General features: G+C 48.5%; 2 protein-coding genes across 2 annotated transcripts in view; one reads left to right on the forward strand and one right to left on the reverse strand.

The window, feature by feature from the left end:
- Positions 1–8,699, forward strand: part of arl15b (ADP-ribosylation factor-like 15b) — a 46,373-nt gene extending 37,674 nt beyond the window's left edge. The window contains exon 6 of the mRNA XM_085908943.1: positions 6,962–8,699. Coding sequence (XP_085765069.1) covers positions 6,962–7,114 — 153 coding nt within the window. The 3' untranslated portion in view covers positions 7,115–8,699. The remainder of the gene's footprint in view (positions 1–6,961) is intronic.
- An 8,316-nt stretch (positions 8,700–17,015) lies between these two features.
- On the reverse strand, positions 17,016–27,673 carry ndufs4 (NADH:ubiquinone oxidoreductase subunit S4). The gene is made up of 5 exons (XM_085908945.1): positions 27,505–27,673; positions 25,078–25,147; positions 17,648–17,820; positions 17,500–17,573; positions 17,016–17,224 (listed from the first exon to the last, which is right to left on the reverse strand). Exons 1-5 carry the CDS (start codon positions 27,597–27,599, stop codon positions 17,121–17,123), a joined length of 516 nt encoding a protein of 171 aa, XP_085765071.1. The 5' UTR covers positions 27,600–27,673; the 3' UTR covers positions 17,016–17,120.
- Positions 27,674–27,958: the final 285 nt, after the last annotated feature.

A 27,958-nucleotide genomic window follows, 5' to 3' on the forward strand; every position in this document is an offset into this window, starting at 1 on the left:
AGCTCAACGACTCCCACAACCTGCGTTGAACTCGAGCTGAATGTTTCATCCGTTAGCTCACCGCTCACTTGGGTGTATGCCGAGTAAACAAACAGCAGACTGCTGCTGCGTGTCGTACCATGCAAAACTTTTTGAAAACCGATTCGTGCAGTATCTTGCCCGCTTAGTTTAGTCCAATCGGGTCTGACTCCCCGTGAAATGCGTTAGCGACCCTCCGCGGTCCAAGATGTGACTCACGTGGCGCCCGGTGTCTGAAAGTTTCGTCTGGCGCGCGGCGTGTGTCATCCAGGCCGGTGACGTCCGTGATCTCTAAATTGTCCGCCGCCTGCTGATTGGCCGCGCGGAGGATGAGGGCCAATCCATGAAGGAAACAACACAGTGTGCGCAACTCTGTCACCAAATGTCTCAAAGTTAAGATCATCCTTATTATACCTTGCACTTGCGTCACGGCTGATGGCAAATGTTGAGTTGATTTTTGCCAGCTCACTCGCACCGGTTGGGAACAAAGTGAAAGTTGCACATTAGTCACTGGCAAACCCGTGCGTGCGTGCGTGCGTGCGTGCTTTTGAGAGTGATTGTACTGAGAGAAGGCAGTACTTCATGTTAATTGCATCCCTCTTGACTGTTAATGGCTTCATGACCCTCACCCGGCAGTCCATTTCAGACATCCCCACTGATCCCATACAACAAACAGTTTGCACTTGACACACAGCGTGCACATTTTGAATTCATAAAAAAAAAATCATAATCCACAAATAATCATAAAGTACGTATTTCGTGGTGCCTATGTGTTTATATTCCAGCCTGGCTAAATTGAAATCACCTCTTTGGCTTTCACGTGACCCCCCCCCCCCCAATTTTGGCGAGATTCTTGTGCCAGTGGCATTTCCAAAGTGATTGAGGAGCATTGTGACACGCCATGCGTGGGCACGTCCACTGCTGCCATCTGCTAAGCATCGTGCTTTTTTTTGTTTGAACGTTCCCATCTTAATGAGCAACCCACAAGACCGACCACGGCCGTATTCTCATCAAAAGAAAAAGATCTAGTTGACGGCGCCCCGCATTAAGATCTTCATTGATGCGTCAGTGGCGCTCCGAGGTCAATGTTTTCAAATCCACACACGGCAACGTGCTTTGATAATGATTCCAAAACGACAAGAAACAAAACATCCTGTTCTTTCGTTTGACGTGGTTCTCACGGAAGATCCCACGGGAACGCAACTCACCATTTGGATCCAAGTGACGCCTGATGCGGCGGCGCTTGTACATAAGTGTTGTGCGGACGGACTTTTGCTCCGTCTCAGGCGTCATCGCAGACATCGATCGGCCGGCGCAAGAGATAAGCACGTTCCCGTCAAGTGATTCAGCAGATGTCATTCGGTGCTTTTCTTCCGCCTTCAGAGATTTCAGCAACGTTGCACTTTTTTCCCAGCAGATCAGCAGCATCCTGCCACTTTCTTTCTTTCTTTCTTTCTTTCTTTCTTTCTTTCTTTCTTTCTTTCTTTCTTTCTTTCTTTCTTTCTTTTCTGCAGAATATTGATTAAGAAATGTTCCAAAAAGGGCGCCCTGCCAGTCCCGTAAAGATGAGATCATTGTGCATTGTGCAGTGTCACCATTTCTTTATCTAACAAGTTTAGGAGTAATGAAAATGAGTGCATGCGTGCATTTGTTAGTTGGCCGGCCCGCTCGCTCGCTGGGGGACGTTTGATTCAATTGGCTTACATTAGCGTCATAGCCTGTCTGCAATATGATGAAATGTGCTCTCTCACCTCTTGCATTTACTGGAGAATCCCCCTCAAGGAGTGGCCACCGTACTTTTACGTGAAATGGATCGCGACCAGACTTTTGGACGAGCGCAAATTGCTCTCGCGTGTCCGAGCCGCCTGCCTCTCTTGTGCTGTGGCGAACGATGGAAGGCGATAGCTTGACGGGCAAAAGAGGAGCGGGGCGGGGCGGGGCGGGCTTTTCAACTGGGCGGCTCGCTTGACCTTGACAATGGAGCCATCTCCATCTCCCTCCTTTGTCTTCAGTGGCCTTTCCACTTAATGGCGAGGACGTTTGTTGCTGCGGCAGCTAAAAGGCAGTGCCGCATCTCTGCTGCCGCCTCCCCCCAACCTTACCTCACCTCACCTCACCTCACCTCACCTCACCTCACGTCACGTCTGCTCTGTTTCCAGACAAGCGGGTTTAGAAAGTCAACTGCGTATTGAGCCGTCTAGACTGAAGTTGGTCAGCAAGCACGCAAGCAAGCAAGCAGCCCTCCCAACCCCCACTATCAGTGTAAAAAGGGATGAGGAGCAGGTGACCTTGCTGTGCTCTGTCCCTCCTTTCAGGGTGCAGCAATGTTTATCATTTCAAGTACAAAGCCTTGAGAGTGAACGCAAAGAAAATGGGGCTGACGTCCGCTGACCACCTCTTTTTTAAACGCGGGCGGCCGTGGGAAGCCAAGTTCTTGATTTTGCGTTTGCCTCTATCACAGAGAGAGAGAGAGAGCCAGCAAAACGGCAGGATAGCGGCGCAGGATTATTGTCAAGCAACCTTGGGTGTGGGAATTCATCTCATGTGACTCTGATAGCCCGAGCCAAATCCGTGCAGTTTATACGTGGGGGGGGGGAATACATTTTACAGGCAGTAAAAGGGGCTTGGGTTCCATCCAAAAACCCAGTGAACCCCCTGAAATGCAAAAATTGACCATTTATTGCTGAAGAAACATGTTCCAAGCCCACCTGGGATAGATGAACATTTGTGAAAATGTTTATTATTGTTCTCCAATCTTACAGCAAACCTAAAGCAGATGTTTGAGCCGTTGAAATCATTTTATGCTCATCAATATGGTGGTCACCATCCATTTTTTTCATAGGCATTCAACAAAACAACAGGTGCCAGAAAAATATCTTTGATTCGAATCCAAATTGGGGAGATCTTTTTTGAAATGTCAGCAAAGGTTTTTGCCCCGTCACGCAACGAATGACTTTCGCTCCAAGCTCAATCGGCTCTGATGCCGATTGATCTGGGTTCAATACCTCTCTCGCATCTTTGTCTTCCTGCGGCCCTCCCACTCATCTTCATCTCTGCTTTCTTCCTCTTTCCCAGCCATCCAGCCTTTCTCATCCTTTCATGCCCGGCCGGGCTGGTGGTCCGCCTGCCCCTCTGGGAGGTTAAGGGGCATTTTGCTCTGTCGGCGGTTTGCGCGGGCACACGTCGCTTGCCTTTTCCCACAGCTCGCGTCAAATGTGGCTGAACCCTGACCTCAGCGGCTCCTCTCAAAAACAGGGAGCAACGGAATTTAGCCAGCCAGACAAAACTGGACTTTCCATCAGAGAGAGAGAGAGAGAGGGGGGGACGGGGGACGGGGAGGGGTAAGAATCCCATCCAATTGTGATGCGTGCCCTGCCTTTTGTGCGCCGTTCCAGCAGGGTCAGCCGACGGGCCGCCGCTGGCCGGTAGAAGACTTCCGAAAAGCCTATTCAGCACGTGCTTTGACCTCTGCTTCCATTGCTGTCTCGCGGGGATCAAAGAGTGGGAACGATAGATTGAGACAAATCTTTTTCAATGTTCCACTTAAGCGCCACCTCACTTTTGACGGCCGCTCGTTAGGCCGGCGACGAAAATAGTTGTATCCGGTCTGGATGGGCTCTTTCAAAATAGCCAGGATGGCCACGGCTAACGGCGCTTGAACACATTTCCGAGGGAACGTCAGCTGTCACTTTAGACGCCCAAATAAGGCCAACCAGTCCAAGGCCCTGGCAACAAGTGGACACGGCCCATTCAGCACATTTAGTAAAAAGAGACCATTCTAGAAAGTCAAATAGCTGTTACTTTTCAATATGATGGCGTCAGAGCCCAACGTGACGTGAGCTTTAAATCTTTTGCAGAAGGCCAGCACTTTGATTGTCATGCCGCGTGCTAAAGTGTGTGTGTGTGTGTGGGGGGGGGGGGCTGCTGCAGCTTTCAAGCTGGTCAACTGTCAGGACTAGTGCATGAAAGGAGGCTTCAGAGTGAAAGGGGGGGCGGGGGATGCGGAGGCTCTTACTAGGGGGTCCTACACAACGGAGGGTGAGGGTAGCTTGTGATGGACCGCCTGGGCTCGGAGGACCCTCTGTGTGGGCTGAGACGGCGTGGCTCAGAAACTCAGAGGAGGGGGGGGGGGGGGGGCGTTGGCCTTAGCAGCGTGGCACACGGGCAAGATGCCAACTCAGAACCAAAGACCAGATGTTTGTCAGGTTGGGCGCCTTGGGCCTCCAGCAAATGTGTAATAGTCCAAAGAGTGGTACTTCCCGGATCCTTAAACGTCACCGGCTTTTCTTCATATGAAGCAGGTCAAACTCCGGTGAAGAGGCCACAGCTCCGCCATTGAACCTGACCAAGAGGATTGTCTTCGACCTTTGGCTCCTTCTCTTCTAAACAGCTTCCATTTAATGGATTTTTATCCAATGGATCAGATTCGATCCTTTTTCCGATTCCCGGTGAAGTGGCCATCTGGCACGGCCGCGTGGAAAGGACACGCTACACCACGCCACGCCACGCCGGTAGCATTGGCGAATGGGTGATCACCCGGGCCGGCCGGATGGCTTTGAAGGCGCTCGGAGCCCGCGGGACCCCTGCTCCCACCGCGGACAGACAGTAAACCTCCAGGCAACTCATAAACCTTATACGGTGGCACGGGGGACCCGCGTCACTTCATATGCTACTTTTCCTCCAACTTGGTCTTAGTTCCCCCCGGTGGACTCCACACTTTGGCGCTTGGGCCTGGACCCAGTAAAGTGTAAGGTGAGAGAGATGTTGCCGTCTTTTCATGTCTTGTGGACTCTTCAGGTAAATGCAAACAAAGGCATACATAGCTATGATATGCTAAGTGAATCTGGTGTCGCCAGTGTTGGCCACTTGACTGATATCTTGGCAAAGGGTCATTGATATTTCAGCATGGCTTGAGCTTTCCCTACTTCATACAAGTCATGATTGAAGGGAGGGACCTGACCTCACGTCTTTCCATTGAAAGCCGCCTGTTAGATTTGAATCCAAAGAAGACAAAGCTGCGCTCTGGCCTGCCTGATTTTTCCAACAAAGGATGTTTTTTTTGTCCAACGGACAAATGAAAAGCTCAAGTCGGCTCTCCAACGAGTTGATTGAGTCAAGCTCCCCGTTTTCACGTAGGAGAGCGGATCAGCCTTTTCTTTTTTGCCACTTCTCCTGTCTTTTGGCTTGGTTTTTTTGCAAAAGTGAACATTTCCTTCAACAGGAAGAATATTATGAGCATTATTCAATATTATTGAATTGAATTGAGATTTCTTTCTCAGACTTCATAAATAAATGAAAAGGGCAGACTCGACAGAGAATAGCCGTCCTGTGTAAGAGATCCACGGTTTACCGTGTGGGCCGTTAAACGTTATTGTTGCGGCCGTGCGTGCTCCGTCTGGCTCAGTCTAGTCTTTAGGATGGAAACGAGAAATGAAATGAGTCCTGCACTTCTGCCCGTCGATAACGTCGCATTGTGCCGCAGTCCATGGCTAATCTACTAAATAGAGCTTGACAACACTGCAGGCCACCCAGCGCAGGGCACGCACAGAGTCTCCCAGAAGAGACCGTGGTACAGGCAAGTGGGCCGGCCGGCCGGCCAGACAGGCAGCCGGCCGGCCAGTTAGCTAGCCAGTCAGCCAGCCGGCCGGCCGGCCGGACAGTTAGCTAGCCAGTCAGCCAGCCAGCCAGCCATCCAGCCATCCATCCAGCCAGCTACCCAGTCAGCCAGCCAGCCAGCCAGCCATCCAGCCATCCATCCAGCCAGCTACCCAGTCAGCCAGCCAGCCATCCATCCAGCCAGCCAGCCAGCCAGCCATCCAGCCATCCAGCCATCCAGCCATCCATCCATCCAGCCAGCCAGCCAGCCAGCCAGCCAGCCAGCCAGCCGCATCGTCTGCTGTCTGATCTGAGGCTACTGCCCGGACCGAGGCAGCTCGTGTTACCCAGACAGATTTGTTAACACTGTTTGGGTCCACTCGGCTTTCTAGCCGGGCCCCCGAGCCAAACTCGACCGAGGTGACTTAATCTGTCATTAAACTCACATTACACCCGGACCGAGACTCGGCTCGGGGGGGGGGGGGCTGAGACGCTCCCGCTGGCTGGCATGGCTGGCTGGCTGGCTGGCTGGCTGCATTTGAGCTCCGGCTCCCCGCCTCCCCCATCCATCCATCCATCCATCCATCCATCCATCCATCCATCCCGGGTTTCATGGCACACACCACTGCACAACACGCAGCAGGAATAAACAATTTCACGTACGTTCCAGTGCCCCCTAACAAGCACCATTCTGTCTTGTCGGAAGATCAAATAAGCTGCTCGTCTGATGGGTCAATGATCATTGGCATGAAACATTTCAACAACCTCAAGTTGATATTTTGGAACATCCGCCTTTATTTGCAGTCTGCATTCATATGTAGCCTAGCAAGATATGAAAAAAATATTTGAAAAAGCAAGCCAGAAGACAAAACGTTGATGAGTGCACCTGTTTGCTTGTTCTTTTTATTCCTTTCTTCTTTTAACAGCAAAAACAAGAATCCGTTTGCTGTTTCTCATGGTATATGGACTTCCTTGCCAGCTGTTCAAAACAAGGTGGTCAGCCAAAGGATTGCATCTTTTTTCATCTTTGAAGTTGACGTGGCTCCTTAAATCACCTGTTTTGGCTTTGCGCCCACAGGGTCATGCGCGGCAGACCTGTGAACAACTTCAACACAAAGTGTGCAGGGAATGTTTCTTAAGTGATATTTCAATGATGTGATTGCTCATTTCTTTCTTACAAAGTACAATATTATTTCCCGGTTAAAGAATACAAACACAAACGTTCTTCTTCGGGGGGTCGGCGTGAGGCGGGAGCGCTCCGATGATCTGACATTTGAGTTTCAATTTCAATTCTACTCCTATCTCAAGGCACGGACGGCTGTAATCCTTTTTGCGTTTGTGCGTGCAGGTCAAGAAGTACTTTGAGCTGGAGCCGCTGGCCCGGGGCAAGCGCTGGATCCTGGAGGGCAGCAGCACGGACCAGGTGGACGCCGTGAAGGAAAGCTTTGGCCAGTTCATCAGTCTGCTGGAGGACAAAGACACGCAAGGCGGCAGGATGTGACGCCGCCGTCAGTTAGCGCCGAGAGACACAGACATGGAAACGTTTGGCTGGTGCGCCGACAAATCCACGTCCCCCCTTCCCCCCCCCCCCCCCCTTTCTTCAGGACTACCTTCCAGGGGCCTTCAGAACCACTTCGAACCTCGTTGTTATGATGCTCCTCCTGCACCGCCGCGTGTCGAGGTGGGCTTTGTAATTACTCTCCGCCGGCACGCACACACGCAAAGTGGGGCCCACGTTGCCTGTAAGATAAGTTTAGCTCTTCCGCTAATGACTTTTCAGGATGTCCGAGTGGGAACCGTTGATGTCGTTTCCACTTGTTTGTGTGTCTAGCGTGTTCCATGTCAGCAGCGTGTGACTAGCCTGAGCCTTGTAGCGCTAGCTAGCTCGCTGGCTGGCTCGCTCACCGTTAGCATGCGGCCGGCCGGCCGGCACGCCGTCCGTGTACATAGTCACGCAACTAATCACGTACGCTTGAGTGCTTTTAGCAATGTGCAGCATATGACGCTTGATGTCTGGAATCATTGTTTGTTTCTTCAAGACAGATCACAATTTGGGAGTCCTTCCCTCAAGCCAATGACCAGTACAAGTATTATGGAAATGGAAAAGGTAGCTCGCTCAACAGAATGGAACTTCACAAATGGGGAGAGAGGTTATGAGAGATAAAAGGGTTATTTCTTGAAAAATAAATGATGACAATCATGCTGTATCAAGTTGGAATCAAGTCATAATCCTGAAAAAGTCCCAATAAACAGGACCAACCACGCTAGTATTACCCAAGTTCTCATTTGATGAGGAAAGTGTCCTTATTTTGTCATATTGCAGGGGAAACGATGGAATATTAAAAGACTCAAATGAACGTTTCAGGAGAATAATTAGGATGGCGGCAAATGTTGCACTTTGACAAGCATAAATTTGCAATATTACCAGGATCAATGTTTCTAATTCATGACAGGAAAAGTGAAGTCATCCTTTTTTAACCTTCTGTGTAAATGTCATTTCACTTTTTTTCTTTTTGGCTAGAAAACAAGTTACTACTATTACGAGAGTTACGTGGTTCAATTCTGATGAAGAAAAGAATTTTGACACTTGCTTCCTTGGTGTAATATTGCAAATGTTTTTCCCAGCCGTTTTTTTGCTTTCCTTTCTCGTGTGCCTACCTATCCGACTTGTTCTGGTAATTGTGCAGGCAGGCAGGCAGGCAGGCAGATGTATTGACAAACGCATTTGATCTTTTTCACATGAGTCTTTTGGCCTCCCACGTCACTTGTTGTTGTTTTCGCGGTGGGTGACGGCCGTGCGCGCGGGCACGGCGGCCCAATATAAAGTCAATCAATCAGCGGCGGCAACAGCTGCGAGTGACAAGTCCCTGTCTGTCTGTCTGTCTGTCTGTCTGTCTGTCTGTCTGTCTGACACCCTAATGCCTTCCAACTGTCTGTGAAGACCCCTCTGGCCCAGAGCAACACAACACACATGCCCAAGTGTGCTCTTCTTCTCATCACGTGCCCGCCCGGCCGGCCGCTCGTCAAACAGTACAACTTTGACTTTTTGTCTGTGTCTATTAAATTGGTCCAAATGCTCATGAGTGTGTCTGCTATATCTTTGCTGCTCTGCATGAAGGGGCCCTAGAGAGGTACCTCGCCCGTGAGTTTGTCACATGCAAATGTGTATTGACAAGTCAAACAGGAACGGGCGTGTTTTCTTAAAGCCGTTGAAGAATGCCTACCCGCCCGCCCGCCCGCTCGCTCGCTATCTATCTTCCCTGTCTTCTTCCATCAAGTGTGTTTGTGTCTTTGTACTGATAACAGGTGTTACCCTGACATCCATCAGGGCCTGCTCTGGTGATGATGAACACCCCAGGCCAGGCAGCATTAGACCTGGCTTATTCTGAAAAGACAAAAGAATTGGGACTGTGGAGATCAAACTTGCGACACAATCCGCATCTTTACAATCTTAGAGAGTAAACAGAGAGCTTTTTTTTTTTTTCTTCTCCTCTGTCCTCTGTATGATCTTTGCGGGATCCCACCTCTCCGAGCTGTAAAAGTCATTCATGGCTGATTGACTCTTAATGAGTTGAACTTTGAACTTCCTTCCTTCCTTCCTTCCTTCCTTCCTTCCTTCCTTCCTTCCTTCCTTCCTTCCTTCCTTCCTTCCTTCCTTCCTTCCTTCCTTCCTTCCTTCCTTCCTTCCTTTCTTCCTTTCTTCCTTCCTGCCTCCTTGCCTTCCTGCCTTCCTGCCTGACTCCCTCCCTCCATCCCTCCCTCCCTCCCTCCCTCCCTCCCTATCCGTCTCGAGTGGCTTTCCTTTACAGTACGCTCATGCATAAAAGCAGCAGCAGCCTTGCACCTTATTTGGTGTGTGGACTTGCTTGACATTTTGAACCAACAGCCGATACTTACAAGTCAAAGGCGGAGATTAACCATTCATCGGCCTCGTATCCCTCAGCACTCATCGCCGTACGCGGGACTTGTTACGTTTAAAAATGCAAACTCATTTATTTTACAACACATAACACTTCTGGGTCTTAAAGTCTGCGGGTACACGCATTTTTAATATTTACGACGAGAGTGGGGGGTGGGGAATAACTCTTGGCACACCGCAGGATAATCGCTCAGGATAATCTTGGCTAACGCTTGGTGACTAAAATAGGTGTTTGAGATATGTAGTTGAGTTCGCTAGTTCCTTACGTTTGATTTATTTTTGGATCACACAAAGTTTGACTGGCTGTGTCATTATTTTTCTCAGAACTGTCCGTCACGTTCTCATCCCCACATTCAAACTTCATCAGCACCTCGCGCGCCTTTATCCCAGGCCACCTGAACGCCTCGCGGCATTTTTCCCACCGTGCTTGTCACTGGCGTGTTTGTCCTGCTGTCTAAATGTGTGTATGTGCGCTGTTTGTCTTCGTCTCCGCGTGGCCCGGGTGCTGATGGAGACCCGCATCCCAGGTGGGCCTAGCCTAGCTAGCCTCCTTAACCCCTGCCACATCAAAACAAGAGCAGCCCTCTTGCTTTTCAGACAAACATCACTCACTTTCTTTGTTGTCTGAGGAACGGGGGGGGGGCACAGCGGTTTGTCTCCCAAAGCGACCTTTCCTGCTATCACCTTGCACCCGTTTGTCGCTAAAAGCAAACGTCCGTCAAAGCCAGGGCGGCGCATTCCTCGGAAAGGTCAATGGACGGCGGCCACCGCTGTGAATGAGCTCAGGAAGTGGACATGTTCACCTTCCAAATGGACTCTCGAGCCTTGTGCGAGTGCTTCGGGGACACCTGCCGGCGGGCAGGCTCATAGTTCGTGTGTAGTTTGACAGTGAACAGCTTGACGTTCATATTCGGAACTGTCACTGCACCGTCAGGCACAGGGACGAGGCCCAATATCTCCTGCAGAGCCATGTGGACAGGTGATCTTGCGTCCAAGTGGAGGGGGAGAGAGAGGACCGGGGCTTTTATGAGCCTGACCCTAACATGGCCGTCTCGACCAGTCTAGACTCCCGAGTCCCCGTCCTGTTGCTGCCTATCAGACTGTGACTTTTTACAAGTCCCAAAACAAAGGAGGAGGAGTGGCAGCGTGTAGCGCCCCCGTCAGCACATAAATTCACCAAAAGATCCATTGACTTAACTGCAGACAATCTTGGGCATGGCTTGGGGGTGGCTCGGTCATGTCGTGTTTTGGAGAGAGACGAAAAAGAGAGAGGTCGTCTTGAATGAATCTCCACTTCTGCTTTCAATGAGATGAGGACAGATCACGTCACATTTCTAACAAGTGCTGAGGCTCCTGTGATTTTCCATAACAAGCCGGCGATGAATAAGCAGCTGATATGGAGCCCAAAGTGTTTAAGCCTTGCTTGTAAATGCAAAATGACTTTAGCCTGGTGCGCCGCCTGGCAGGCCGGCGGCCAAACGCCGTAGGTGGATTAGCTCATTCAATCCAAACAGTTTACGGCTGACGACACTCTGTGGGCAGCTTGCGCTTCTCCGCAATACAAACGAGGGGAAACAACAACCCAAAAGAAAAAAAAAACAACCGAGCGTCTTTGGCGGGGGACAATCGAATAAACACGGCCCGGCCGGCGCGCGGAGAAAGAACACCTGTGTTTTGTACACTGGGCCGGCGACCCAGCGGCATGACTCACCACACAAAGCTGCAAAGTCAGACGAACAAGCGCCAAGGTGAGTCAGCTCGCGGACGCTCGGCCAATAAGCCGCGTCCAGAAATAGTCTTTCAGGTGGTTGGAGATTAGGGTGAAAGGTCACGCGGGGTCACGGAAGACACCAATTTAGGTTGGCTTAGAAAAGAAGCCAAAAGAAAAAGGTCCTCATCGGTGAAAAATTCAAGGTCAAGGTGTGTTAAAGCCATCGGACACGCACACGTGTTGCTCATGTGTGCGTGCGTGAGAATGCGTCTCCGGTGTTTTGATCACGTGTTTATTGTTGTGCTCGGGACAGAGCCTAAACATCCGCTAATGGGATTTAACGGCACAAAGCGCCCAGAAGAAAAGAAATGGAGCCGCTTAACAACCACGTTGCTCATATTCGGATGAGCTCTTATTTTACTTCAAATGGTGATTTCTTTTCTATGATATGATAATATTGTTTTCTTTTTGAATTTTTTTTTCGGAGCATTTTTCAGCGTTTGGTGACTTCATTATGCTCAATGAATTTCAATGGGTGTCAGTTGCTGTATGCACAACTTTTGGCATTTGACTGTACAATGAACAAGTTTGAAGATGTCGGCTAGATCGGTCCACCCGATCGGATCAGTGATTGGCTGATTGAGTGAGATCAGAGCGAGATTTTCTCCGCCACTGTCTCAAACCAAATTGCTGGTTTAGGGCCGGCCGGCAGTGCCTAGCTAGCGGCCCACCTCTCACCTCACCCTCCCTCCCTCCCTCCTTCCCTCCCTCCCTCCCTCCCTCCCTCCCACCGCGCCTGCTTCACATACACAAGATTAAGTAGCAAAAGTGACATCCAAGACCAATCGGGCCACCCAAGAGAAGCGCAAGCGGCGGAAAGGCTGTCAGAGCCCCCTTTGGCCACATTCATCTTCAAGCCTCTCCTGCCCTGCCAACTCGCATGGCCTTCAAACGGCGGTGCAGTGAACTTTTCCCTCCCCTGCGCTGCGCCATCAATTCACTCTTTTTTTGGGACAATTTCTCGTCGCCTGCCGCGGCCAGGACCGCTTCAAACACGCAGGCTGAATGAATGACTTTTCCAGACTCGCGTGTCAAAATCCAATTTGGAAAGCTCAACAACTCATTTACAGTTGAGTGACACGCTTAGTGGCCCTACCCTGGTTCTATTGCCAATGAATCAAAAAGTCTGAATTGTTGAGCACTTTTTTGCGTGGCCCCCTAAAATACGGATATACGTACTCGATATTAAGACTCCTCTCAGCTCTTTAGTGCAGTATAAATATTTGTCGTTATTCACAGAGGACAAAGACTAGACGTGCAACCGAGAACTGAGAGATTGTCTGCCTACACGTGTTGCTGCACTGCTTGCGTTCAATCCATCACTCAAAGGGTTATTCTGTTCTCATATTCTTATGTGTTCGCATTAAGCTAGCATACTTAAAGGGACAAGTTATGACCAAAGCATCTATGCTAAATGATGTTAGCTGCTTTTTGTTAAGCTAGCTGAAACAGTTTGGTTGGACTTTCACGGTAAACTGGAGTCAAGTGAGAGAAGCAAGTCCACTTTAGCATTTATATGAGGAACTGTGAACGATCCAAAGGAAACAATGTGCTCTAATAATACTAAACGTGCCAAAGTGTGAGGGAGGAGTAAAACGACCAAATATTTCACCGTATCCTCAGCTATAAAGGGCATCTTTCATCTCTTTTGTTGGGAGGCCGGGGGGCGGTCGGTCATCCAGCTTGATATTGGTGCGAATGGGAAATAAATGGCGGAACATGAGTGTGTAATGCAGCAGATGCCTTGGAGTCCCAGGAGAGGGCCTTCCCCTGACCCCGAGCGAGCTCAGCGCGGGCCCAAAAAGAGGGGGCACGTCGCGCCATCTAAAACGAGTCAACCACCACCACCGCCGCCGCCACCGCCCCCTTCCCACTCCCTTTTGAAGACGCTGGCAATCAAGCGGCATGCCTCGGATACTTTCTACCGGCTCAGTTGTAAATCTGCTGATGCTTTAAAGGATCACACCGCTGGTTTTCTCTTTTAGTTGCTTCCTCAGAGACAGGATCTATTTAGCCTGCGAGAGCATCCTCCCTTTTTGAGTAGGTAGCAAGTGTCAAGAACTCAGCAAGCAGCTACTGAAGCACACCGAGAGTCTCTGGTGTTGTACTTAGGGTTATGCCATGTGATTTATCTCACTTACGGTAAAGGTCTTTAAAGGCAGTAGAGGCCTTCGGACAGAGCTCGCCAATAAAAGTCATCAGTTCAAATAGGAAGTCCAACGTGGCTGGCTTGTAGTGAGCGTGGTTGTTTTTATTTCCCAGCTGTTTCAGCCAATTACAACCATCGTCAATTTGACAATAAAAGCCTTTGGCGGCTAACGTGCTTGAGACGCCATACTAATGAGCAGGTGCTGCACACCAGGGACGTGCATGCGTGCGCTCAGAGGAGGCCTACCATCATGAAAAGGGGTTCAAACAAATTCAATTGTTGAACCAAAATGGCTGAATTTTTAAAAGCGAAGACCATTCGCTCGGAGGAGCCAACTTCCTGTCGAGCCTCCTCTGACACGGCTGGCCTGGCTGCCTATGTTGACAGGGTGGCTATGTAGTTGGAAGCAATGGCTCTCTCTCTCTCTCTCTCTCTCTCTCTCTCTCTCTCTCTCTCTCTCTCTCTGTCTTGATGTCCTTCCTTCCTTCCTTCCTTCCTTCCTTCCTTCCTTCCTTCCTTCCTTCCTTCCTTCCTTCCTTCCTTCCTTCCTTCCTTCCCTTCCCTTCCCCTTCCTTCCCTTCCCCTTCCTTCCTTCCTTCCTTCCTTCCCCTTAACATGTATGCATATAATATTGTTGTCCAATGTATCTACTGCAATGTCACATGAGATTGCTGGTTTGAGATGAACTTTTATTATTGTTATTATTAATTATTATTATTTTGATCAACATGTATCTTAAACTTGTCTGGTGTTTTATTCCTTGTCTTTATATTCGCCAATTAAAACATTTGAAAAAAATCTGACATTTGGTTAACTGCTTTATAGGACAATATGTATACGTGTTTTACGTTGTTATATGAGTTGGTGTCCCCCAAAATAACAAATGTCGGCACAACGGATTTTTTTTTTCAACCTTTTATTCAAACACAAACACATTTGGTATAATAACACCATCAACTACAATCCAATATTAGAACATCAATGTCGGCATAACTTGTCTCGGTTGGCATAGCAGCAACGCTGTCTGTCACTCACTCGTGGATCTTCGCGAACGAACCTGAAAATGGCGGTGTACCTAATAGAGTGTCCAAGTGACGTCACAGATCAAACAGCCAATGAGAAAGTGGGGGTGAGGGCGGGTGTGGCACTTTCACTTAAGCTTTTTCCCTAATGAATTGGCCTGTCATTAGGAAGACCGGAAAATGGCGGTGTACCTAATGGGGTGTCCAAGTGACGTCACAGATCCAACAGCCAATCGGAAAGTGGGGGTGAGGGCGGGTGTGGCACTTTCATTTAAGCTTTGACCATGATTTTTCCCTAATCAAGTGGCCTGTGATTAGGTACACCTGAAAATGGCGCGGTGTACCCAATACTGTCTGAATGACGTCACAGATCAACTAGCCAATCAGAAAGTGGGGTGAGGGCGGGTGTGGCACTTTTCACTTTCACTTAAGCTTTTTCCCTAATGAAGTGGCCTGTGATTAGGGACACCTGAAAATGGCGGTGTACCTAATGGAGTGTCCGAGTGACGTCACAGATCCAGCAGCCAATCAGAAAGTGGCGGTGAGGGCGGGTGTGGCACTTTACACTTTCTGTTAAGCTTTTTCCCTAATGAAGTGGCCTGTTAGTAGGAACACCTGAAAATGGCGGTATACCTAAAAGAGTGTCCGAGTGACGTCACAGACCACACAGCCAATCAGAAAGTGGGGGTGAGGGTGGGTGTGAAGCTTTCCGTGAAGCTTTGACCATGATTTTTGATTATTTGATTTATAAAATAAAATAAAATAAAAAAGGATCACTGTGTGTGTGTGTGTGTGTGTGTGTGTGGGGGGGGGGGTTGATTCATTGAACAGTTCGTTTGAACGAATCTTTTGAGTGAACTGATTAAAGATTCAGTTCACTTAAAGAACTGGAATGCGCATCACCAGTGCCTCCCCAGTCATGAACCTCACAGCACGTCACTGCACGTCACAGCTGCACACAGACATCATTTGTAAAAACAACAATAATGGATGTCACCACACATCTTTAAAAGAAAAGCTTTACTATGCATGGTCATTTTTCTTTCTTTCTAAAAAAAAAAAAAAAAATAGACTATATACATGGTCTATTAAAAGGAAAAAAAAGGTTGTTTTGTTTGAGGTCAAGGGTGAAGGGATGATAGGTCGGAAGTCAAAGGTCAGGATTCGAAGGTGCGGCTTCAAAGGCCAGGGGTCAAGGGTGACGGTTCAGCGGGGTAGGGGTCAAAGGTCATACGTGGTCATTTACAAAAAAGGCTTACTATACGTGGCCTTTTTTTTTTTTTTTAAAGCCTTACTATACAATTTGAGATTGATAGTCGAACCTGGATACAAGCCTTAATGGAATGCGTGAAAACTGAGAAATGAATGAGAAATTAACACTTGCCACCTTTGCCATGTTTTCTTTCCTCGTATTCCAACATTTTCTTGCGTTGTAATGAATCTGCTCGCGTACACTCGATGCTCTCATTGCGCAAACATCCGTGCTCTTATCACGCTTTCAACTTTTACCGAGAGTTGGGTTTTTTTTTCTTCTCCGAGCCGCTTCTCACCGAGCGCCTTTCAAAGGCTAGCGGCTACACATTGCTGTCATTCACGGCCCCCCGACCGCTTGGGCCCATTCCACTCGTATCAGATGGGTGCCTTTGATGCGCCCGGCGACGTAAATAGCGAGCACAAGGCTGTGAAAGATTTGCAACGCGGTGCGTTCATTAACGAGGGGTTATACCAATTAGGCACCCACGGCTGCTATGTGAATTCAGCGCAGTCACGCAGAGTGGAACCGGGCGGCAGAGTAACACCACTGTTTACTGAGCACAAAGGCTGCAAAAAAGCTCCGGGAGGGAGGGAGGGAGAGAGGGAGGGGAGGGAGGGAGAGAGAGAGAGAGGGAGGGGAGTGCCAAGCCCCTCTTCCAAACCATTTCTGGCCGCTTCACATCACGGTGTTATCGCCAACATATGTTTTGCTACTTTATCACCAGTGTTGTGATGCTCTAGAAAAAAAAAAAAACTAGTTTGAAACCCTAACCCGAGTCTGAAACCCTCACATGAAATCATTGTCGCGTGGTCTGAGCAATAATAGCAAAGAGCATAGAAGTGAATGACGCTCTACCAAAACAGCAGACATTCAAAACACATTGCTTCTACCGTGGGTTGTTTTTAACCCACTTATGGAAGAGAGTAGGCTACACTCACTTGAGCAATGGAACAAGCCACTTTTGGAATAAAGCTGGTCAACAACACAAAAAACAGGCGCATGCCGTCGTCGTCAGCACCACAGTTCAACCAACCTATAAGGAAAGAAAGAAAGAAAAAAGAAAAACCTCCGGACTCCAGTCAAAGGCAGATGGAAAGAAAATGTCGCCCAGAACGAAACACAGCAGGTTTAGCCAACACATATGTTTATTCCAGAGTTTAAACAGGTTCTGATTGTACTAATATGTTCTCCTCACACTGCAGACACTTCATGAATCAAGCGGGAAACATGAGGAAGTCGCTAATGAGGTGAATGTTTGAAAAATGAAAGCGAGAATGACGACACGGTTTTGGTTTAAATGTGTGATTTATTGACAGCAATTGTACAGGACCGCCGCCGGGGGGCGGGACAATGGGAGGGAGGTCACGGCCACTAAGAGATGCCTTTCCAGTTTACTTTGCGGACCTTCTGGTCCTCTTATCCCAAGAGAAGTTGGCTCCGTAGGATTTGACGCGAGGCTTTGGAGTTCGTTTGTCGGTGATGTGGTAGCTCCAACCTGGAAGGCAAACATCAGCGTGAGTGACGGAGGCGTCGGGTTGACATTGGCGGATCGGACTGGGCTGGGCCGGGCCGGGCCGGGCCGAGCTGGGCTGGCCGGGCCTAGGCCTGGGCCTGGGCTGGGCCAGCCTGGGCTGGCTGTAGTCATTGAACCGCAAACACACCGCGCCAGTTGTCTGACTTTCAAAATAACTCGATATTTTGTCCAAGTTGCCCTAATGGACATTTGTGGGTTCTTTGCAGAAGTGGTTGAAAATTCTGAAACATAATTACCATTTTTCTCAGCAAAGGCAATGGCGTCTTCCTTGGAGGAGAAAGAGAGCACCATGTTGGATAAGGGATCAGCGCTGCAAAAAAAAAAATAATAATAAGCCTTACAGGGAATATTTTGGACAAAAGTCACTCAAAGAACGATTCTTACCTTGAGGCCCAGCCCATCAGTGGGTTCTCCCAACGTTCCCTGGTGTCAAAGTCCATCTTCCACTTCTTGGTGCTGTTCACTCCCGACTGCATTGCAGTCTTGGCAGGCACGAAGATGTGAACTTTGCGTGTCCTCACGTGCTCCTCCGGCACCCCTGTCACAGCGGTGATGTCCTGGGGGGGGGGGGGGGACAAACAATCTTTAAATACACTCAGGCGTGAATTATGGTGACACACATTTAGCAGAGCTGAACATCTGCTACAGTTGTTTGGCCATTGCGCCATTCCAAGAGTTTTCATTCAATTTGTTGAATGTTGTTTTCTCTCCTAACATTTGAGCATGAAATATTTGCAATGTGGAAGAGGGGAGGAAGGGGGTTGCGGGAAAGTTGGCCCGCAGGTGCATGAGAAGGAACGAGAAAACGCCAAGCAGCTCTCCAAGCCAGAATCCTAGAAAAGAGCAGAATGTACCTTGTAAATCAAAGCATCCCATAATATCTATTTCCACTTTTATACTATACACTTTGATGGATTCTGATTGGAGCACATATTTAAAGGTAATATCAGCGCTTCCCACGGATAATTGATCGTTCCCAGAGCAGTTGCGAAATCCGAGTTGCCTTCAGCCTTTTGGGATGGATTAAATTCCTTTCAACAGAGGACAAAAGCCCGTAGGCGGCTGCAAGAGCCAGCCACCTGTGTCCCAGATAGACCCTTTGCACCACCTCTATCCAGGACGGACGGACGGACGGACGGACGGACGGACGGACGGGGCTCCTCCGATTCTTGACCAAATTAGCAAACAAGCAATGGGAAGTGGGCGACAAAACCCCGGCAAACCTTCCATCGCGTCGGCACCAGCCACCCAAGACCGAGGCCTTCTCTTTCAATTGACGAATTTTACACCTTTCAATGGCCATTACAACTTGAAAGAATCAAATTTTCATCATTGTCTGTCATTTGCCGCTTGATTTGTAGAGAGGCGGCGGTGGGGGTCGCTTTGCATGAACCCCACACACAAAAGCTCGTCTCTCCGTCGTCTATGCTTCAGCAAAAGAGCTTCCAATGCTATTTAAGCCTTGGAAATGACAGGTCCAACATGGTTGGCTCAATGAAATCATAAACAAAATGTGAAAGCTGTGTGTGTGTGTGTGTGTGGGGGGGGGGGGATTCACAAGTGCTTGCTAATTATTTCCGTCTGCCCCATCTACTTAACCTCGACAATTCCTGCGTGTCGCCCAGAAGAGAAAAACATGTTCTCTTCACCCCAAGGGAAAGCGGCGGGCGGGTTGGTTGCGAGACAGTGCGAGAGTGCAACTAAATTAAGACGCCAATGTTGGTTTTTTTTTTGGGAAGCCGCCAGAGAAACCCAAACAACGTTGCTGCCGGCTGGATTTAAGTAGCCATTGTGTGTGGATAACACGAGGATCCAAGAACAAACCACCATTTGATTCTCAGCAGTCACATCGGACATTTTTTGGACCAAAAGATTTTCTAACCAGGACGTGGAGGGTGATTTTTTTTTTTTTTTTGTCTCTTAGCATTAAAAATAAATACACCAGAGCATGTTCATCCTGATTGGGAATATATGTCATCGTTAGTGTGGCTGGTTGAGATTTAAATTGCCTGACAAGAATAAATTGGAATGCATTTTCTTGACATTCAACTGACAAGTAATAAGTAATCATCTACAGCAGCAAGAGTGTTTAGTTTGTTAACACTCAAAAGACACTTAAGGGAAAAACAAAGGCACTGGAAATGCTCCCATCTTCTCATTATGGGCCACTGTAAGCACAAGTAGCAGTCTAGACTGGGACTACGCTCGTTCGTTCGTTCGTTCGCTCTCACTCACGAGGTCTTCGGCCCGAACGGCTGGCCGGCGGCACACTGCGGGCCACAATACGGCCGTTCAACAATTGGGACTGGAATGCACGGCGTTCCCAGGAGGACTAGGCGGCAGCCTTTACAAAAGGAAAAACACGTTGACTGGCTGGCTGGCTGGCTGGCTACTTTTTCTTTCTTCTGCCACGTACAGGAAGCAAAGTTTGACACTATTCACGGTGGCTGGGGGGAGCGGCGTGCGTGCGTGCGTGCGTGTGTGCGTGCGGGCTGGTTGGATGGATGGCCGGCTTCACGGGGCCCGACAATACCTGGCTGGCTGCGCAGACAGAATGCACAGCTTAAGAGCGGGAGGGGCGCCGGCCACGCTAAAGTCTCCGTCAAGTTAAAGCGTGTCGCCATTTGTGACACCTCCGGGCCGCGTGTCAAATAAAGAGCACGGGGGGCCGAAAGCCGGTACCCCTCGGTACCCCTCGGTACCCCTCGACGCTCCGGGTGGGACCGGCAGGGGCCGCTTGTGTAAAGCGCCGGCCGCTATTTGGCTGCGTGGATGTTTGTGTTGGTCAAGCGACAATGTGTTTTTGCAAAACAGCCAACAAGTGGGATTCTTTTTTTCTCTCAGTGCATGAAATCAAAGATGTTTGGCCCTATTTTGGCATTTGGAGTCAAATCTGACTTCCTGTCCACTGGAGCGATTTGTTATTTTGCACTCGGATAACCTTGGCCTCCTTTAATCCTGATTGGTTACGTTCAATCTGCCATTAATGACCATGAATGCTTCTAAAAAGAGTAGATATCGAGGCATAGCTGAGGAAGCTTACGGAAGGCTGAATACAAGAGGGGGGGGGGGAACCACCGTCAATGTGTGACAGACACAAAGTGTCCTCCTGTTCATATTGTTTGCATGATTTACACTTTCCATTTCCTGCAATGCATTTCCCACACGCTAGAAATTCAAAGCCACTTTTGCCTCCTCAGTGATATCTGCTCTCAACATTCTTGCTGATTTCATTTGCAGATTGAGTGCTGCTTTTGTTTTTTTTTAAATAGATAAATAAGTAAGGGACATTCTAAGGATTTTTTTGCGGCAAACGTAAATGGAAAGAAAAACGCCTCGAAAATATGTCGGCCTCGTGACGTCCAAGAAAACCATTCATCTGAGATGACGGGCGGCCAAGTTGGATGAAGGTAGAGAACGCCGGGGGGACGAGCGAGCTACTACCCAAGGACCTCACGGAGTTTTGGCCAAGACCTGGGAGCGCCGCGTCCTCTGCGCTCTAACTGTTGCTTCGCTTAGCCTCGCCTCGCGTTTCTCCCTCCAACACTGGATAGTCCCCTCGCGCCTATCGACGACAAGAGGATTATTTTAGTCCTAAAACAAACCATAAAAAGAAAATTCACATCTGTTTGTGTTGCTCCTTGACGGCTCAATTATTAGAAAATCATCTGCGTGCGACGGCGCCAAGAGGTGGACGTGCGGGGACGACGTTAGCGCGGCAGACTTCAGCTCAGCGAGCGTCTCCGGTGCCTGCATAAGCGCGCGTGTTTTTTCCCTTTTGTTCAAACCATTCTTTCCTAGTCATGTCAATGCCACATCAATCCTGTTCATTTGTTTGTGACAACTCTTCAGTTTGAATACCCAAAGGAGGTCATCGATTGAGCGTCCGACCGACCGACCGACGGACGTTTGACAAACAAAACGGCCACGACAGCCGTGACGGGTCGCTCGTACGGTCAGGCTATCGTAGCGCAAAGATCCGTAGCGCAAAGCTGCGGCCCGGTCGCCGAATCGTGTTGCGTCAGCCCAAACACATCACACCCTTAAGCCAGACCCAGCCGGGCGGGGGCGGGCGGGGCAGGGCTGGGCGGGGCCTCCCTCACTCAACAACCTCCTTCCCACCTCCGTAACGTCTTTGAAGTGCAAAAAGCGTGCCAATTATGGATTCAATCTCAGGTTGCTGGCTCGTGTGTGTGTGTGTGTGGCCAAGAGAACAAGAAGCAGCTGGCGTGAGGGTCATCTCCAATCTCACATTCCGCATAGCGTCAGGATGGGAGCGCTAGCTCCTTTTGTGGCCGCTTTGTTGCAGCTCTTTTCAACAGATATGTATTGCGACTTGACGACTCTATTTCGCAATCTATTTCAAGCAAAAGATCCACATTTGCAAACGCATTATTGTTTGAATGCGGATATTACAATTTGTCTCCCACCGACAAAGCGGATCAGTCCAGAAGCTCTACGAATAAAACATCATATTGTGAATATTGACGCAAGCTTTTTATTGGCTCTCTCTCGCCACAACGCTCGCCAACTTTGGCTCCAAGCGCGCAACGCCGACAACGTTGAAGAGTACTCCTCCTCGCTACGGAAGAGAGCGTTGATGAATGAAGTGCTATTTCGTGGAAGACGCATAATTAAGCCACTTGTTCGACGCCTTTCAAAGACATCCGCCGCCGGACACAGCTGACATTTTTTTTTTCTTTTTTCACGTGCCTTTCGAGAGGGCCAGCAGACAAAACACACTTGAGTTGTCTGGGGCGGGTACCAGGGGGTGGGAGGCGGCCGTGGGCCGTGGGCCGTGGGCCGTGGGCCGTGGGCCGCGGGCTTGGCTCTGGTGTGGCAAACGTGCTCGCTGTCTGAGCCTCGGGGAAGATACACCACCCCTGTCGTGCAGACCGCTGTATCACGCGCCTTTATGCTGATTGGGAAAACATATTTTCTTGTCCTTTGGTTCGTATGCCATCCAGCTCCCGTTTGAATAACACAAGCTTTTACTGGCGCGTCCATGTCCACTTCCTGGCTCATACAGTATTGGTTCATGCATTAGCTATTGAAATAAAATGTCTGTCTATCTGTCTGTCTGTCCAACTCGAGACCTTTAAAACCATGACTCAAATGGCCACATCTTTAGGATAAGGCCTGCAAATGTGTCACTCAGATGGCCCGGGGGCCAGATCCAGCCCGCCGCATCATTTGATGTGGCCCCCCGCAAAATCATGAGTGTCAACTCAATGTTTCTTGTTCAAATGCCCAAACTCTAGATTGTCTTTTCTTTTAATAACACAGAGATATTGCAACATTTGTTTGTTTGTTACAGTCCCAATTCGGGCCACAACAAAAAATGAGTTGGACACCTTTGCTCTAAACGAAGAAGAAAAAAGTCAACATTTCCCAATTAGAAGACGCGCCGTGCTCAGCATTAAACAGGCTGGGCTGCTTTCACGCTTCAGCGTACGTCCTCTCTTGGCTTCCCGTCTCAATTCCCCGCTGCCCAATAACGCGTCTGGTCTCTCTTGTAAAACCCGAGTGCCTTTGGAGAAGTCTATAACGAAGCTTCACGAGCGCTTTTAAGATGATGGTGTTGTCTTTATGTGGAGAGAGGGAACGCGTTTGAGCCCGCGGCCAACATATCGGCATCGGATTAGCGCTTATTTTCCAAGACGAGCCAGCCGCGTAAACCGTCTCTGCTAAAGGGCGAGAAAGGAGTGAGGGAGGTCGCAGACGTTTCGTGTCGAGCCGCGCATCAGTGGCCTGCCAGCCGGACGCTGAGATAGCAGAGTTGCCCAGCAGAGCTGCCCAGCAGAGCTGCCCAGCAGCTCTGGGCCAGCGCTGGGGCTCCGTCACGCAGGGCTTTTTTTTTTTTTTTTTCCTTCGCCTCTCAATTGAGGCGCTTTTGTCACAATGTGCTCAGAGACATGGCAAAATATGGAGCATTCAGGCTTGTTAGTGAGGGTCATTCTGTAGTTCTTTCAGTCTATCGGCATAGATTTTCACCCCATTTCTTCCCTCCGGGTTGGGATGGGGCTTCTTTTCCGTTGCAAAGTTGATGATCAAACAAACGAATGATAGTCGCTCGCGCGGTTGATGCTGTGCGACGAATCTCACGGTACACTTGCCGCAAGAATGTGACTTATGTGTGTATAGACACATGTCTTTCATAAACCAGTGACAATACGGTTTGAGTTGGCGATGAAAAACAGATGACTATCCGGGGGGGGCGGGGCAGACAGGCATCAATCTGTTTAAAAAGAAAAACTGAACGGACCTCACAATTTGGAGGCTACAGACTTATGCTTTGGAAGCTCAGACATCCCTCCCCAATCCATCTGCAATGGAGAAAAGTGCAGACGCAAGTTCCTGTAAGCATTGTTTTGTTTGAAGATGGATGGATGGATGGACGGACGGACGGACGGACGGACGGACGGATAAGACACCCAATGTCACCCAGAGAGTCAGACTTTTTGGCGCCGCATCAAAAAAGCTGATGGAAATGAGGTTATTCAGAAGGGCTGGCTGCCACTTTCTCCGCTCGGGAGGGAGAGCGCGTGCAAAGCCCACATAAGCTCTCGCCGACTGGCACTTATTGACGTCCGACTAGCGTGCTGACATTGTGTCCAAAAGGGAGAGCGCTGTCCCATGTGAGACGGACGGACGGGGGCACGACTGACTGTACTGTGAACAGCTGAGGGCCTCTCTTTTGGGCCCGTCCGTCTGAGCCAGTGTTGGACTTCTTCCCGGGCCACAAAGGGACCTCTGTGTGAAGTGGCCACTGTCTTTTTTTTTTTTTTTTTTTTGCCAGTCTCAGGGTGTCTCACAATCTTTTTCCAAGCTTCTTTTCTTTCACCCCCTCCCTCCTCATTTTTGAGGCCCTGATTATATTCTTTTTCTTTCCCTCTTCTCCGCTGTCGCCCCCACTGAGAGGACAGAGACAGACACTCCACTCAGCCAAAGGTTTGTCTGGTCAGCTTTGGTGAGGGACAAAAGCACACGCATCGACCGACGCTGCCCACACACAGCACCGAGCCCCCCCCAACCCAGCAAAGCCCGGCAAAAACAAGACCAGAACAGACTCGGCTGGCCATTCTTGCCAAACTTCCTATTTGTTATGGTTTATCTCACTTGTCTTTTTATGGCTTCAACCGTAGGATGACGGGAGGCCTCGAACTTGTCCAAAACCAATTAGACTTTTTTGGAAAGAAATAACGGAAACAAGCATTTTAGCTCTGAAAAAGAGCCCACTGCAAAAGGATCCATTTAGAAAAAGTCAAACTCCCACAGAAGAAATCCTTTAAACTGGCTGCAGTCCCTCCCTCGTGTGGCTTTTGAGGTTCCACGGCATTTCAAAAGATTCGGCTTTTTTTTTCTTTTTCTTTTTACAAATCACTTGTATCGCTGTGGGTTTTACAAACAACTGCACTACTTCATATGAAAAGTATGAACAAAGTTCATTGCGTGGGGGATGTTTTTACAAGATTCAATTAAGATGGAAAATATGAGCAAGTCCATAGCTAATAAATGAGCCATGTGGAATGGGAAGGCTGCAAGTTTAGCACAGAGAAAGAAAGCCCAAACGGGGTCAAAGTTCCACTGTAAAATGGACAGCTCTCGTACAGTTTTCACCTTTGGGGTTGGAACCTTGTCAGCGGCACACATTTCTGCATCGTAATCATCATTTCACAGTTCCGATTCCAGGGTCAATTTGGCAGGCAGTCGCCAAGGGTTTGTAACATTTTCTTCCACAAAAGCGTCATTGTTCTGATCCAAGCATTGTGTGGGCATGAGACAAACATCCATTTGGACGACGGAATCCTTACCAGTTTCTCATCGACTGCAATGAGCTGCGTGTCTCGTCCGGCTCCCTCTGCCAGCCTCTGTGCCGACGTGCTGGTGAATCAAAGAAGAAAAAAAAGGCGGAGAAAAATCAAATCAGTATAAAAATAAATAATACATCAAAGTGACAATTACGCAAGTTGGGCCATCTCGGTCGGAAAATCAAGCGGCGAGGTGGGAATCCCCCTCGCTCGCCTCCCAGCCAACTATTACTTCTGTCTGGTGAATTTCTGGCCGAGTGTGGCTCTCATCCTAATGACAAGACGCGCTTTGTGTTAACTGCGGTCAACTGTCCGGCAAGGATGGACTGTGTAGCCCTTTGTCAATGTGCCTCCAGAGTGACATTGGACTGCACAACCACAAAAACGCTCCGCTTTGCCGTCGATAGCGGGATGGTCCCATACTATGCCATCGACACCTTGCAAAAATTCATTTCAGTCGTTCAATTCATAAACTTCACCCCATCATAAAGCAAAAAAAAAAAAAAAACAACAACTTTGAATGATCAAGCAAGCCTTGTTTTCATCAGCTCTGAATAATAACGATAATAGGGCTGCGACGGTACAGATAACCCATGCAACGTGCCACGGCTCTCAGTATCTTTTGGTGCCATGGAAATGTTGCTTTATTTTGCTTTCCGGCAGCATTTTTTTTTCCAAAATCTGTGATTCATTGAATTACTAATGATTTCGACACATTAATCCATAACCCTGACACCTTAACTTTAATTGGAAACCCTATTGTAACCCTAACTTTAGTTTCAACGAAACCCAAGCCCGACTTTAAAGTCAAGTCAAGTTGATTTGTATCGCCCTAAATCACAATGTGCAGTCTCAAAGGGCTTCACATAGACAAACAATTGACAATTATTCTCAAAGCATCCCCTGATCTCGAGCTCCCAAAAGGGCAAGGAAAAACTCCAAAAACCCCTACCAGGGGAAAAATGAGAAACCTTGAGAAGGGACCACAGATGGAAAGATCCCCCTTCCAGGCTGCAAAGGATCCAAAGAGGGCACATCAAATACAAAAAGTGGTTGGATGTCCAGGCCAAAGCGAAGAGCTGTCGGAGGAGCCCTCGATCGTACTGTGGCAGTGTCTTCGAGGAGGGTAATCCGCTGCAGTTCCCTCATCCTGAATTTGCTCCACCAGAATCTAGATAGCAGCTGTCAGCTTGGGTGTCACCTAATGTCACCTATGTCTCCCGGCCGGCGCAAAAACAAACTCCAGCCGAATCGGCCACTACGGGTTCGTTTAAGGCCATATCATGGAAATATGTCTTGAAACGTGTCTTCAATGTTTCTACTGAGGTAGCAGTTCTAATATCCATTGGTAGGGCATTCCAATAGAAAATGCTCTAGACCCTGCAGACATTTTCTTGGCCCTCTGTGTCACTCAAAGACTAGCGTTTTGCGGACGAAGGTAACGAGACGCAACATAAGGAACGACTAGGTCGACGAGATATGAAGGCGCTAAGCCATGCAACGATTTATAGGTTCATAGAAGAACCTTGAAATCACATCTTAAATGGACCGGGAGCCAGTGTAAGTTGGCTAATATTGGGGTAATGTGATCAAATTGAAAACCTTACTTCGAAACTCTAACCCTGGTTAAGGTTGGAAAGCTGATTTTTGTTGAAACCCCAACCCTAAATTGAAACTTTAACTCTAGTTTTGAAAGGGAACGACTCAGTAGTTACCACTACTGCTTTGGGCAACGTTTCTTTGACTTACATGATTCTGGTTCAACTCTTTGAAAAGACAATGTATATTCATGAACATTTTTGATAAGTGTACGCCGAAAAGCTAGTTTTCTACAGCGGTCCCTTCACCTGTTGTTACTAGGCATCCCTTAGAAGAAATAAAATAAAAAAGTACAAACCACATGACAGATAAAACAAGGTTTGACAATCCATGAAAGCGTGCACTGTTCAAAGAAAATAAAAATACGTAGAGATTTGAGATGAAATAAATAGTCAAATACGGTAATACCACAGTAGTTGTTCACATCTCTGGGTGTCATCTGCCATGTATGGCATTAAATTGAACGAAAAGTGTGCAAGAGATTCTCTGATTGTGGTACTGAGTATTACTGGTGTGCGTTATTTGTGACTTCAGCTAGCTTTGGCTAGTTAGCCGGATAGGCGAATGTTTAAAGGGCGTGTGCCATGGTAATGTTTTGTTTGTTGTTTTGTTTGTTGTTGTTGGTTTTTACCCCTGACACAATCATTTAAATAGTGAAAAACGCAATTTCAGCTTTCAACTATGAACAATTCTTCCTCTTGTTGTGTGTAAGCGCGGCGGTGAAATGCTAGCCGCACGACCTGCGCGCTTCGTTGGTCGCATTTTTTCCAAAGTTACTCCACGGCCGGGCAGATGAGAGTAAAGGGACAACACATATGATGTCATATTTACCTAAGGGGATTCCGGAACACTTTAGAAGCAGCGTTGATCACAGAAAGACGTCCCAGTCCCAAAAGTGACATTGAGGTCGCCATGTTTGTTGTCATCAAGAACGTACGGCAGCCGCGGTAGGACTAAACAGTGCGGACGGAATGCGAACACGACGGGGCTGTGACCCAGTCATGTTCAAACATGTCAAACCAGACAAGGTTTTCACGTGGACATTTAATATACTTGGTTTTTAAATGAATAATCGATTTGAGTTGTACGTTGTTTGAGACTGCAACCATTTTGCAGATGTTACAAGCATTGGGAAACAAATATCATGAGAGAAACTAAATGCGACGTAAAACAATTCATATTTAATAGAGTTCAATTCTATTTGAATACCAATTTGAAGCCTATCGCTAATGTGAGTCATTTGAAACCTAGCTTGTTGTCGCGCATATGTGCTGCTCTTTTTCTT

The sequence above is a fragment of the Syngnathus leptorhynchus genome, chromosome 4 (assembly GCF_054491065.1).
Source record: "Syngnathus leptorhynchus isolate UIUO chromosome 4, UIUO_Slep, whole genome shotgun sequence".
Lineage (NCBI taxonomy): Eukaryota > Metazoa > Chordata > Actinopteri > Syngnathiformes > Syngnathidae > Syngnathus > Syngnathus leptorhynchus.